At 46.0% G+C, this 12313-nt stretch overlaps 4 protein-coding genes across 6 annotated transcripts; 2 read left to right on the plus strand and 2 right to left on the minus strand.

Moving 5' to 3' along the window:
- Positions 1–384: 384 nt before the first annotated feature.
- On the plus strand, positions 385–4444 carry LOC128262601 (gametogenetin-binding protein 2-like). Its single transcript, XM_052996960.1, has 4 exons — positions 385–772; positions 1562–2128; positions 2669–3811; positions 4104–4444. Exons 1-4 carry the CDS (start codon positions 677–679, stop codon positions 4320–4322), a joined length of 2025 nt encoding a protein of 674 aa, XP_052852920.1. The 5' UTR covers positions 385–676; the 3' UTR covers positions 4323–4444.
- On the minus strand, positions 4344–5880 carry LOC128262606 (mediator of RNA polymerase II transcription subunit 27). Its single transcript, XM_052996974.1, has 3 exons — positions 5610–5880; positions 5284–5550; positions 4344–4917 (listed from the first exon to the last, which is right to left on the minus strand). Exons 1-3 carry the CDS (start codon positions 5777–5779, stop codon positions 4473–4475), a joined length of 882 nt encoding a protein of 293 aa, XP_052852934.1. The 5' UTR covers positions 5780–5880; the 3' UTR covers positions 4344–4472.
- Positions 5881–6132: 252 nt separating this feature from the next.
- Positions 6133–8250, plus strand: LOC128251958 (calcineurin B homologous protein 1). The gene is made up of 2 exons (XM_052979247.1): positions 6133–6328; positions 7161–8250. The coding sequence occupies exons 1-2, from the start codon at positions 6262–6264 to the stop codon at positions 7661–7663; spliced, it is 570 nt and encodes a 189-aa protein (XP_052835207.1). The 5' UTR covers positions 6133–6261; the 3' UTR covers positions 7664–8250.
- On the minus strand, positions 8237–12156 carry LOC128251953 (protein transport protein Sec23A). 3 transcript variants are annotated; one of them, XM_052979241.1, is made up of 8 exons: positions 12088–12156; positions 11994–12023; positions 11569–11867; positions 10262–11511; positions 10043–10196; positions 9126–9674; positions 8933–8953; positions 8237–8487 (listed from the first exon to the last, which is right to left on the minus strand). In XM_052979241.1, the coding sequence occupies exons 3-8, from the start codon at positions 11845–11847 to the stop codon at positions 8398–8400; spliced, it is 2343 nt and encodes a 780-aa protein (XP_052835201.1). In that variant the 5' UTR covers positions 11848–11867; positions 11994–12023; positions 12088–12156; the 3' UTR covers positions 8237–8397. The 3 variants fall into 3 exon arrangements, with proteins under 3 accessions (XP_052835201.1, XP_052835200.1, XP_052835202.1); XM_052979240.1 differs by having other exon boundaries at positions 11994–12155; XM_052979242.1 differs by lacking the exon at positions 8933–8953 and having other exon boundaries at positions 11994–12155.
- Positions 12157–12313: the final 157 nt, after the last annotated feature.

The following is a 12313-nucleotide window of genomic DNA, read 5'->3' on the forward strand; positions in this document are numbered from 1 at the left end:
AGGCAGCTCATATGCTAGAGAAGGTTAATAACACTTAAAATATATGAATATGATTTAAATTGCTGTTGCTTACTGTAAGGTCAAATCAAATGATGTTAATCAGGAATTCCTAAAGTGATTCTGATTTCGTTTCTAGGTATATTTCGGTTGACCACTCTGTTGTGACCTATTATTTTAAAAAATGTGAGCAATACGATGGAATTAGGTTCAATCTTATTACCGCTTGGTCGCTGGCCTCTCATTTCGGCAAGGAATGTGCATAGTAGGAACCATCTAAATATATATAAATCAGTTTCTGCAGAATCATTGCTCTGATTTTCCGTGAGTCCCCTTAATATTTTTAGATGAAAGCAGTGTGCACTATCGATAGTTCAGTGTCACCTTTGAATGTGCTGTCAACCCTACACCGTTTTAATGGCGACCGGACCGACTTGCCCACTACGTGTTTGACATAGAAAATATTTTTGTAGCTGATTCTAGAGCGTTCACCAAACACTCAAACTTTGTGGAGAGTGGAGATAGCTGTCAACACAGTTTGTTGATCCGTGCGCTGCTGCCATATTCCGTTGATCCCCGTTTCCCACGCCTGGACCTCTGGAGAAAAGTGTGTCTGTGTCGCAAAGTGCCTGAAATTTTGCCTTGCCTTGTCGCTGGCTCTCGTAGTCGAATATTCATAATGGCCAGACTCACAAAGGTCTACAACACGGACGACGACGACTCCGGTTACGTTGGACGCAGGAATTTGCCCCTGGTGGCTGGCGATAAGTTAATGGTGAGCATATATCCGCACCGATTTCCGCTATATGTACGGCCATCCAAAGAAAATGACTGCCAGCAGAACCCACACACACACGCGATTAGTGTGCGTGTGTGCGTGCACTTGGTCCAAAAACTTTCATAACACGGCGGATTGTTATGTGTAAGTAGCGGATGGCATTGTGTGCGTTCGGTCTGCTTTGTAATTGTGCGTTTATTAATTGAACTTGAGCTGTGATTCTGCAGCTGCCACCCACAACTCCCTTTCAGCCTCTCCGGCTGCAGCCGCCATGTTGCTGGAAAGTGCAACCACAATAACCTGTTTGTATGCACTCCCACTCCCCGTCGCCCTCTCTTAAGCTGATCTCTTTGATTCGATTCTCCGGTCCAAAACTCTCTAATCGCCTGCACACTTGCTCGCTGAGGTATCGATATCGATGGAAGCGCAATAACGCTTAGCTAGTGTTTTTGTTGGCCCAAAAAGCCGCATTATGGGGCTTAGCAAAAATCTATTAATGGTTTTGAAATGACAATGGACGCATTAAATTCATTTAAACGCCTAGATCAAGGACAGCAAGTCGTTTTTAAATTGTATAATTTAAGCACACCAATCTATCAAGAATTCTTAATACGTATACCTTTAAGTACAAAGGATCTAAGTTAATAATTTTAGCAACTACTGATAGTTCAAAGTATAGTCTACAAATAGGCCCAAGGTATTGCCTACATTATATTGCTAATCGAGACGCGTTTCTCTATTCGCTTTCTAGTGTAAACCCACCCTAACTGTTTCCACTTTTTGCAGATGCTCATGGACCTGAACAGCAAAGGACTGGTGATCGACAGTCCGATGATCCGCGGACGCGACCTGGAGGAGTTCTCGCGCAAATTCAAACTTCTTACAGAGGCCGAGCGCCGGCAGTCGCTGGAGATCGACAGCGAAAGCTTCATGATGGTCCTCAACCAGTGCGTCCAATGCGTGGGTTGCCGGAGACGTGTGGAGCGGCTGTTCCACCAACTAACCGAGTCAGGACACCGAACGCTTGATCCGCTGGAGTTGCGCCCCTCAGCCACGCTGGGCATTGTCGAGGAGAAACTGAAGACCCCTCAGGCCCTGGGCACGCTGCTCTACCGGCATCACGAGGTGCTCAACAACCTGCTGGACAACAAACTGCGAAACAAGACGCGCTGTGTCCTCCACTCGCTAGACGCCTTCCGCGCCAAACCCTTTTCGGAGACGTGGCGCGAGGTGTGGTCCGCAATGAAGAGCAACTGCCGCAATGAGCTGACCATCATCGAGACCAAGGAACTGCACGACGTGCTCGAGAACTACCTGAAGAAGCACAAGTTCTGCTCCGGCTGCCGGACAAAGGTAAGACCAAAAATATTGAACTAGTTACGGGCGGGAGACGGAATAGGAAACCAAAATGTGTCAGAGGAATAAAAATGCCGGGAAGTCTCTTAAACCCAGGACATCTGGGTGACTAATCCAAATAAAATTTCGCTGTGTTTATGTTATAAGACAACATATTAATTTTTAAAGTCTCGTAGGTTGATAGTTTATTTCCCATCATTTTTGTTTTTATCATTATCATTTTGTTTTTAATTTAAGCAAAGAACCGAGTAGTTATAAAACGTTGGACTTAATCATAGAAACATAAAATGGTTTCATAGCAGAAATGCCTACTCTTTAGTGTTCTTCTGGTCCGCAGGTTTGCCAAGGCAGCCGTTTGCTGATTTAGATTTTGTAGTGACTATAGAATCTCACTTTCTCCTGTGATTTAAGGGTATATAAACTTCAGGCTGCCGAAGTTTTTTTCTCGTTCTAATGAACGATTAAAATTGGTTAAATTTAAATAATAAATATCATTATCATTAAATATATTGACAATTTTTAAACTGTTTTTTTCAGATCGAGCGCGCCTACAAAATACTCATTGGCGAGGTATCGGCCAAGGAGAAGGGTTACGCGGCCCAGCTGTATGCCCATATCCGCAAGTGCGTGCCCGACCAGCACATCCACGTGAGCACCAACAAGATAGAGTTCCTGGACGCACTAATCAAGCGCGCCGAGCCGGAGGTAAACGGCAGCTACTCGAAGCTGCGCGAGCGGCATGCCAAGACGTTGGAGATCGCCCAGGAAGAGGTCCTGACCTGCGTGGGCATGATTATGTATGAACGACTCCGACGCATCTACGTGAGTCTGCGGGAGGAGGAGCGCGCCTGCCAGGTGCTGGCCGCTGTGGGTGTCCACGCCCTCTGTCGCAGCTTCGACACGTTCGTGGAGCAGAAGCAGGGAATCAGCAACCTGGAGCTGCTCTACCAGGAGATCAGCCGGGCAGAGCGGGCCAAGCAGATCAAGCGAGAGCAGAAGAAGCTCAAGAAGAAGAAGAAGAAGGACGAGAAGAAGAACATGCTGCACCGACCATGCGAGGATACAGAGGCCAACGAGGAGTCTGACGAGGAGGAGGAGGAGGAGGAGTTGGAGAAGGCGGAGCTAGATCAGGAAGAGGAGGAGATTCACGGGCAGCATGAGGAACTAAGCGATCCAGGTGCGGATGATGGCATTGTCATAGAGGCACCTCACCCGGAGCCGGAACCAGAGCCCACGTCCAAGCCAACGAAATCGAAACCGAAGAAGCAAGCGAAGAAAAAGAAGCAGAAGCCAGCAGCTTCCCAGAAGGCTGGCAACCGGAAGCAGGTGCAGCCTTTGGGTAGCATCCAACCTCTGGACGACGATCACGATCACCTGGACGTGGACAGCTGCATCTCGTCGAGCGTCGTCAAGGCGGTCGGCGGCGGCGATAAGTGTGAGGAGTGCCTGGCCCCAATGCCCAACTGCCCGTGCGAGCAGGATGTGCGCGATTCCGGCTACGGCAGCGATCCCACATCACACGCCGACACGCCGGAGGGCTCGGAGGTGTCTTGCTCGGACGGCCTGTGTAATCACGACGGCCACGACGAGGATTCAGACGGCTTAGCCGCCCGAAACAGCTACGTCTCTGACCTACTGTTCTACGGCCATCAGTCACAGTTTTCATTGTTGCAGATGTGGGTGAGTCATGGTAAAGGGATCTTTGAGATAAAGTGGGGATTTCAAGCAATTAAAATGAGTCTTTAGAAAAAGTTTTTTTGTCTTTTAAAAGATAAATTTAATTTTAAAATATTAATGTGTTTTTAGCAAAGTTCCGATTCAAGTTATTAATATTTCAAGTGTGCATTATAAAATATTACGATCAAACTTGTTTTTTTTTTGTGTATAACGTATAACTGTATTAAGCCTGATAACTTTAATTATTATTATTCGACATAGTTATTCTAACCACATTTTTTATTCCACATTGCAGGACGACTTCGACGAATACGACGAAAAAGACGAGGAGAGCTATTACATTCCCCAGGAGGTGGTTCTGGCCTTCAAGTGCCACCGGGAGCAGGTGCAGCGAAAGCGGGAGCAGCTTCGCGCCACGCTGCGCGCCAACTTCGAGCGACTGTGCCTGCAGCGCGGCGTGCAAACGCAGGTGCCGGAATCGAAGCGGGCAACTACTGCCCTGGCTGCCCATTAAAAACGCATTAAACCGTTGTAGTTATTCAGTCGAGCGCGGCGATTTTTCAAAATCCGCCCGCATGCATTCAAAGTACATATAATTTTTTGTTTTTTGAAATAAATGAAGTATACAAGTTACAACTATCAGTGTTATATTTTAATAAAATCTTCAGCAATTTCTGCACTCTTCGTGGAAGGGTTCGAGGGTTCGCAAGTCCCGCCAAGTGGGAGGCAGTCCATGAACCACGAATTTCCCGCACCGCTTGCAGGGCTCCAGAAACAGTTTGATGTGGCTGTTCAGCCAGGTCACATAGCTTTTCACCGCCAAATCGGGCAGCGTAGGCGAGAAGAAGTGCAGCATGGCGGAGTGGGCGTGCTCCTGCACCTTGCGAAACACCTCGTATCGCGACTCCGCCCAAAGGTCGTCGTGCTCCAGAGGCTCGTCGAATCCCTTTACGGTCACCCACTCTATGAGCACTCCTTTGAACACGATGGCCGCCTTCATTACATTGCTAATAGTCACGATGGCCACCGCGTTTGTGCCAAAGGGACGGAATATTCGGTACGACGTGTGCGGTGGGGTGTTGATCTCACTAAGTAACTTGTCTATGTGGCTATGTGGGGAACAAAAGGAACAAAGTTAGTAGGATTTTTATAACTAGAAGAAAGAAAACAAACATCGGCAGACCGATGAATTCACGATCGTTCCATTTGATTTTAATAAATGTAAAGCCGTAGTTCTAGAATAGAAGTCTAACTAAAAAGTACATTAATATAAATTAAAAAAAAAATTAAGTTATAACTTTTGCTAATTTTTTTGCGATTATTAAAAAATAGTACTATTATGTTTTGTAACTAAAACTTGGGCCGCATGGACGATTGCCATAGATATAATTAAGAATTCGCGACTTGCCTTTTTATTCTTTAATCTTTAAACTAAGTAAAAAGAAGCATAACATTTAATAGTTCCTGACACTTACTCTGGGTCATTGTTGAAGGAGGAGAAGGGCAGTCGCTGGCGCTTCTGGGAGCAGTAGTTGTAGGAGCGCCTTAGCGTGTTCTGGTTGAGATTGTTAAAAGCCAGGAAGCTGTGGTCGTGCACCTTGTCGACCCACTTGTAGCTGTTCACCAATTGGGGGTATAGCGCCTGCCGGTCCTGAGAAGTCTCCTGGGCCAGGTATGCCGTATTTCCCAGCGAATATGCCGTTGGCGGCACCTGCAGCCCATTTATTAGCTGCTCCACCTCACTGTCAATGGTTTATAGGGTAGTTTAAGTTCGTTTAAATACGATATTTTGTTTGCTCACCGCATTTGCGAGTTAATGGCTCCAAATCTCTCCTGGAAGTCGTGCACGAACTTATTCCGGCTATCCTCTCCGCCCTCGCCATCGGTTCCATCGGCCAGGTGCTCGAAACACTGCCTCACATTGGATCGCAGGTTCTTCACGGCTGTCAGAGTCGAGTTTAACTTGTCCATAGCTGCGATTGCAATCCGGTAAAGCGAATGTTTACGTTTTTCTTTCCCCAATGCTAATAGGGATGGGAGACGGGCTGTCGAATTCACGATTCGCGAATCACGATGGTTTTATTTCACGAAAAATACTTTAAGTGCAGTTTCTTGAATTTTCAATTTTGTTTTCAAGATTAAAAAAATACACTAGCTTTTTTTTTAATTTTTCCCTAGAACAACTAGATTATAAAATATTTCTTACTTTATCCATGTGTTATTATTTATTTATGGTTTTTTCTTGACTTGCAAAAGTCCATCTCTAACTCCAACTATCGCCAAGCCATTTAGTATTTTTTCGCAACACAGTTTTCGACATTTTCCCGCTATTCCACACGCAATCGGACTGTACACAAATCTGACTTCTGATCCAAATTCAATGCCATTCAATGTTCGCCTGCGATTGTTGAAAGTTTAAACAAATTTATCAGCGCACAGAAGCAACCGTCACCATGGGCAATAAGTCGTCGCTTTTCCTGCGCAACGAGGAGATCGCGCAAATCCAGGAGGAAACTGGCTGTGAGTACGATATACTGGGATGTGAAAACCTTGGCCCTTGCTCCCCGAGACATATAACCCGCCATTCCAAAACCAATACGCACTTCGATATAAATAAATATGTATTCCATGAGCAAAGCAAGCAACAACATCGCACTGAAGTGCTAAGAGCTTTTGGCCCTGGGCCTGTTGGCCAAAAACATTGATTGTTCAAATGAATCGGATTCGTCATTTCCATGAGGAACCAAACTCAATACGTGTTCCTACAAAATCGTTTAAAGTTATGCAGAACTGCATCTGAACGATCTGTGGGCCGCCTTATGCAAGCTGTGTACATATGCACAGACATTTTCCAGCAAAAACCGATTTGCATTTCAACTGCACCTGCACTTCCCATATGACGTCACCGGTGGCTATGGGAAGACGGGGGCAAAAGTCGGCGCCTATCAACGATATTGGCTGGCAATTATCTAGTGTTCGAGACCGTGTAATTTCAATATTCCGGCCGCGATAAGCCCACAATTGAAATTGCCACCGCATTGGAACTTGTATCCAATGTTCGACCAGCTAGTATCAGCTGAAGCTGATAAGGTGGTTCGCCCTTATCAGGCAGATTTTATGACAACTAATTCGGAATGTGCTTGGACTCTTTGGCACACAGTAAATATGATCCATTGTCGAGGGGCAAACAAAATGTATCCAAACTTATCGTGTAATGGGTTATGAGACATTTTACTTTAATTGTTCTTAACAGATTTAGATCTTAACATTGTTTTGAAATTCGAAAGCTAAATATTTGAGTAACTGAAAACAAAAACAATAATGAAGAAATCTCAATTTAATTCTTGAACAGTCACACCCAACCAAATTGAGAGGCTCTACTCGCGATTCACCTCGTTGGATCGCAACGACTGCGGAACTCTGTCGCGGGAGGATCTGATGAGGATCCCGGAGCTTGCCATCAATCCGCTATGCGAGCGGATAGTGCACTCTTTCTTCGCCGAGAGCAACGACGATAGGGTTAACTTCCGGCAGTTCATGAATGTCCTGGCCCACTTCCGGCCGTTGAGGGACAACAAGCAGAGCAAGCTGAACAGCCGCGAGGAGAAGCTGAAGTTCGCCTTCAAGATGTACGATCTGGATGACGATGGTGTGATCAGCCGGGACGAGCTGCTGTCCATCCTGCACATGATGGTGGGGGCAAACATAAGCCAGGACCAGCTGGTGAGCATTGCGGAAAGGACGATCCTAGAGGCAGATCTGTGCTGCCAAGGCAAGATCTCGTTCGAGGACTTCTGCAAGGCCCTGGACCGCACTGACGTGGACCAGAAGATGTCCATACGGTTTCTTAACTAAGTTAGAGTCAGGAATCACTATGAAAGAGCAAGGTTCTTAGTCAGTGTGTACCAAATAGTTTAGGTTGGAGTCAGTCGAGAGGCATACCGTTGTGTTACTGAAACCTCTGATGATTTTAAAACAGTAGTTTGGGGGCTTATAAAAATGAACCTGGTGTGTTTATGAAATGTCTAAAACTGTTAATATAATGCAAAAAGCGTCTGAAAGTGTTTTATAAAGGCTTTATAATGCTTTCTATTTAAAAAAATGTTTTGACTTAAAACATAAAAATAAACCTAAAAATGTGATAAATCATTGCTTGGCTTATACATTTTCTAAGATTCCTTCAAACTTGAACGACTAATGGTTAACTCATAGATAAAATATAACCACCAAATTGTTTTAAAATCTTCATATGTTTCAGAAACACTACAGTTTAAGTTGTATTAATAATTGTTATAGAGGAAGGAACACAGTTTTCTTTTTGTTAAAACCTTGTTTTGTCAATAGCAAACTCATTCCGCTGAACGTAATTTCTAATTGCATTTTGTGTTTAGCTGCTTCTGAATAAAAGCCAAGCGGAGTGTCACATAATTTGTTGAACATAATTTGAATAGTTTATTGTGTTTTCAGACGATCAAGTGGAATAAGTGGGTGTATATCTGTGATTGCATTGCCTACGCCAAAAGTTCCAAGAGTTAGCGGAACAGCGCCATCCGGGGAAGAATGCAGCTAAATCCAGAGCTGGACTCGATTTATGTAGTGGTGGAAACGGCCAGCTTCTTGAGGTGCTCCATGAAGAGCTGCAGCGAGACGTCATCCGTGAGCACTGGAGCGCCGCCATCCTGTATAGATAATAGCAAGAGAATTAGTCAAACGATGGGTGGGGGTGGGATTGTGGCAAAAGGGGTGGAGGGAAATGAGCGAGGCGCACAAACACCGAGAAAAATCCAACACCAAAAGCAACTTACAAATATTCTAAAATATAGAATAGGCACACTTATACGAATGTTTACAAAACATAGTAAAATATGTAGGAACAAAATAAAATTTTTAAACAGTTTTGAACACTTTTTTTAAGACTATAGTCTAAAATAAATTTTTGCAATACTAGCCATGGTGTTTCTAATTTATTAAAATGCTATAAATAAAAATTATAGTTTAGACATATAGCTTTTTAAGTCAAACTTCATCGAACTGTCGAAAGATTTTATTCCACCCCTACAAATAGTTGTGCAAAAGTCAACCTATTCCATCTTAAGTGCTGAATGTTGAACAAAAGTGTACTACCGTGGCTTGACCAATAGGCGGCTGCGCATGACAGAGGAGCGGTTACGGATACGGATACGGATTACACAATGAAAGGAACAAAACCAACATAAAACGAGATTGAGATTTCGATTGAGTTTTCGATGTCGATTAGGAGCGCGCTGCAAAGATCGATCAAATGTGGCCAGCCAATGCGGTTGGCTACGAAACTCACCTGTCCGTACGCGTACATGTTGTTGTGCGTCTGCGAAGGATTCACCTTGGAGAGCAGGAAGCGTGCCTGGGATCCACCGTGCTCCGTGTCGATGTAGCGGGGCATGGGGAAGCGCGTCTGAAGGATCTCCTGGGCATCGTCCACCGGCGCTTGAAGCAGCTGCTTAAAGTTTTCGTATTCAGGCATGTCCTGGTATTTAAGGGCTCTCCATTGGGCGATTGTCTCGCCGTGATAGATCAGAATCTGGAAGAAGGTGTCCATCAGCAGTATGCGATCCGCCTGGATCGAGGCCGTATCGAGGAGGACCGGCTCTGGCGGGCCGTTGAACGAGTAGCTGTAGAGGATCGGCTGGATCATGATCAGCGATTGGGTGAGGTCCTCGCGCATTAGCATGTGTCGGTAGAATGTGGTCTCGTCGGGCGAGTTGTTGAAGACCTGCAGGAACTGCGAACGGCGGAGGTGGTACATGAATTGCGGGAACAGGCTAAAGTTCTGCGACAGGCGGAAGCTGTTGGGATCGTCCTTTGAGTACTCGCCGAACTTTTGGCACTGCAAAACGGAGACAAAATTAGAACATATGCATTTCAGTTTCAGATACTGTTAGTTAAGAAGTATAATTAGAAAAAAAATTTTAAATCTTGTATATTGTTGCAAACTGTAGACTTACAAATTATTTTAACTTAAAAGTGAGTGTGAAAATTGTAACTTAAATTAATGTTATAAACTGATGAGTTTATTTTTAATTTTTCTATCTGGTTCACCAGCACTAAAATAAAATGTATGCACAATATATTTCAAACCGTCAAAAATAAATTAAATATATATTAATGTAGTAAAAAGTGTTATTAAAATATGAGTAACTTTTTTATTTAAAAAAGGATGATCTATAACTAGGAATATATAATGTATGCACTTACCAGACGAATTAACTGACGATCGACCCAGCGCAGAATGTCGGGTCCTTCGTCCGTCTCCGCACGATAAACGACCATACGGGCCATTAGTACTGCGGCAGCCTCCTGGTCAAAGCCGGCGCTGATGTGGTGCACGTTCGAGGTGGCGTCCGCCCAACTATAAATCAAAAAATATCAAATTTATTTAAAGATTAAGTTCACGGCAAACTCCCCCGAACTCACTTTCTAGCCAGTGTGGTGACCCGGATCCGCCGCTGACCACTTGGGTGCTGGTACTGCGTAATAAACTGTATGCAACCACGCCCGCCCTGCGGAATGGGGGCTGCATGCTGGTTGACCACTTCAAAGAAGTAGGCCACAGTAGAGCTGGGGTTAAGCGTGCACAGCTTCCACTGCACCGTGTTGCCCATGCCGATCTCCACATCCGACACCGTCGGGCTCTTCACATTCAGCGACACACACGAGCCAATCCCACCGGAGATCTTTAGCTCGCGCGAGCACTTCACCTCCAGCGTGGCATTGAAGGCCATTTTCAAATCGTTGCGACCGTCACGTGCGAACACGCGCTGGAATGTCTGCTTAAAAAGCGACGAGTTAAAAGAATCACCCATGACCATGTGTCCGCCAGTTGAGTTGCACAGCTGTTTCATCTCCAGCAGGCCGGTTTGATCCAGGGCGCACGAGTATATGTCAACACTATGCCCATTGGTGGCCGCTCTTAAGGCCAAAGCATCGTAGTGCTTAATAGCTTTCTTCATGAATCGCACGTTGTCCTTGTGGATGTCGTGATGCGAACGGATCGGGTGCTTCAGCTCGTCGTCAACCACCTGGCCGGGGCCCTGGGAGCAAGGGCCACCCACGAAGGTCATAATGCGTCCACCCGTATTCGGGTAGGTGCACTCCAGCAAACCCACCGCAATGGACAGAGCGGCGCCCGTGGAGCGCAGGTAGCGCTTGCCCTGCGGCACCGGCCATGGGTCGCGCTGGAGTTCGCTGAGCAGATCGCCCAGAGCCGCGTCGCACTGGCCGATCGGCTGCAGGAAGCGATGGGCGGGCGGCACTGGGGCCGCCGCTCCAGCCGGCTGGCCAGGCAGCTGCTGCTGTTGCTGCGGCCCCGGAGCCGCTCCGCGCCCGATTCCGAGCATGTCTTGCACCTGCTTGGCGGTCAGATCTTTGGTGCCGCGGAACACATAGCTCTTAGAGCAGCCTTCGGCACCCAGCTCGTGCACCTGTATCATTTTGCCGAAGGTGATGAGGCCCACGAGTGCGTTGGGCGGCAGCAGACTCAGCGACATTTGTAATGAATCCTTCAGAGCATCCAGCTCCTCCTCATCCATGCAGGTGTCGACCAGGAAAATGAATACTGGGGGCATGGTGGGGGCCCGGGTAATGGTGTACTCAATGGTACTAAATCCCGGAATCAACTCCGCCGGCTGGTGCTGCTCCGATATGGCCGCATATTGAGGGGGAAACTGGAAGGCAGGGTGTTATCCATTACCGAAGAGAGTCTAAAGATCACCATTACTCACCGGGTTGCGCTGGAAGCAGAAGTTGCACACCCACAACTTGGCCCGATAGTCGACCTGGCACAGGGGATTCAGAATGGCCCTGCAGTTGCTCCGGGTGCAAAGGACCGGCTCATATTGGATGGGCGGCAAGTCGGGGCGCTCCTTTAGCGGTTGGTAAAGACAGGCGAGGGGCACAACCAGCCGACTGGCGTCAATGCGACTCGAGGGCCACACATTCCACGTCAGTCGCACCCCGTCGCGGTCCTCGTTCTGCTGGATGAACTCCTCGTAGGTGGTCATCGCCGCAACACTTAAATATACTATTTAAAAGGGAAAAACCAAAGTAAGTCCTCTGCCAATTGGAAAAATCGGTTTGCCCAGGCCACGTCACGGATTTGACAGTTAGTCGTGACACCTTTCGTGTTGGCGACGGCCAAAATACTCACGCAAAACAAAACAAGTCCACGAAAAGAATCCTTCGATTCAAAAAACAAAAAGCTCGCACTTTAAATACAATTTATATTAACGTACAAAACTTACAAATCAATAGCCAAAGTATTAAAGAAATTTGATTGTAAACGTAGCAGGTCAGTGAAGATAGTTTCCAAGCGATACTATCGCATGGGACAAGGGTAAACTGCTTTATAGTATAAAATTAATAGGTGATAATTCACAAAACTTAAAGATTTAATGTGAATTTGTAGTTATTTTAAGTATTGTGTTACAAATTTCTTTAAATATAAATTTAAATTAAACAATTATCACT

The sequence above is a fragment of the Drosophila gunungcola genome, chromosome 3R (genome assembly GCF_025200985.1).
Source record: "Drosophila gunungcola strain Sukarami chromosome 3R, Dgunungcola_SK_2, whole genome shotgun sequence".
In the NCBI taxonomy this organism is placed as follows: Eukaryota; Metazoa; Arthropoda; class Insecta; order Diptera; family Drosophilidae; genus Drosophila; species Drosophila gunungcola.

Bases quoted from the DNA above. Each gene is read 5' to 3' on its own strand.
- LOC128262601 (XM_052996960.1), top strand. From the start codon at position 677: ATGGCCAGACTCACAAAGGTCTACAACACGGACGACGACGACTCCGGT. The intron at 2,129-2,668 runs GTAAGACCAAAA...TGTTTTTTTCAG, and splicing joins GCTCCGGCTGCCGGACAAAG to ATCGAGCGCGCCTACAAAAT. The intron at 3,812-4,103 runs GTGAGTCATGGT...TCCACATTGCAG, and splicing joins TTTCATTGTTGCAGATGTGG to GACGACTTCGACGAATACGA.
- LOC128262606 (XM_052996974.1), bottom strand. From the start codon at position 5,779: ATGGACAAGTTAAACTCGACTCTGACAGCCGTGAAGAACCTGCGATCC. The intron at 5,551-5,609 runs GTGAGCAAACAA...AACCATTGACAG, and splicing joins GCCATTAACTCGCAAATGCG to TGAGGTGGAGCAGCTAATAA. The intron at 4,918-5,283 runs GTAAGTGTCAGG...TTCCCCACATAG, and splicing joins TCCTTCAACAATGACCCAGA to CCACATAGACAAGTTACTTA.
- LOC128251958 (XM_052979247.1), top strand. From the start codon at position 6,262: ATGGGCAATAAGTCGTCGCTTTTCCTGCGCAACGAGGAGATCGCGCAA. The intron at 6,329-7,160 runs GTGAGTACGATA...ATTCTTGAACAG, and splicing joins AATCCAGGAGGAAACTGGCT to TCACACCCAACCAAATTGAG.
- LOC128251953 (XM_052979241.1), bottom strand. From the start codon at position 11,847: ATGACCACCTACGAGGAGTTCATCCAGCAGAACGAGGACCGCGACGGG. The intron at 9,675-10,042 runs GTAAGTGCATAC...TCCGTTTTGCAG, and splicing joins ATCGTCAGTTAATTCGTCTG to TGCCAAAAGTTCGGCGAGTA. The intron at 8,488-8,932 runs GTAGTACACTTT...TTATCTATACAG, and splicing joins CGCCTATTGGTCAAGCCACG to GATGGCGGCGCTCCAGTGCT.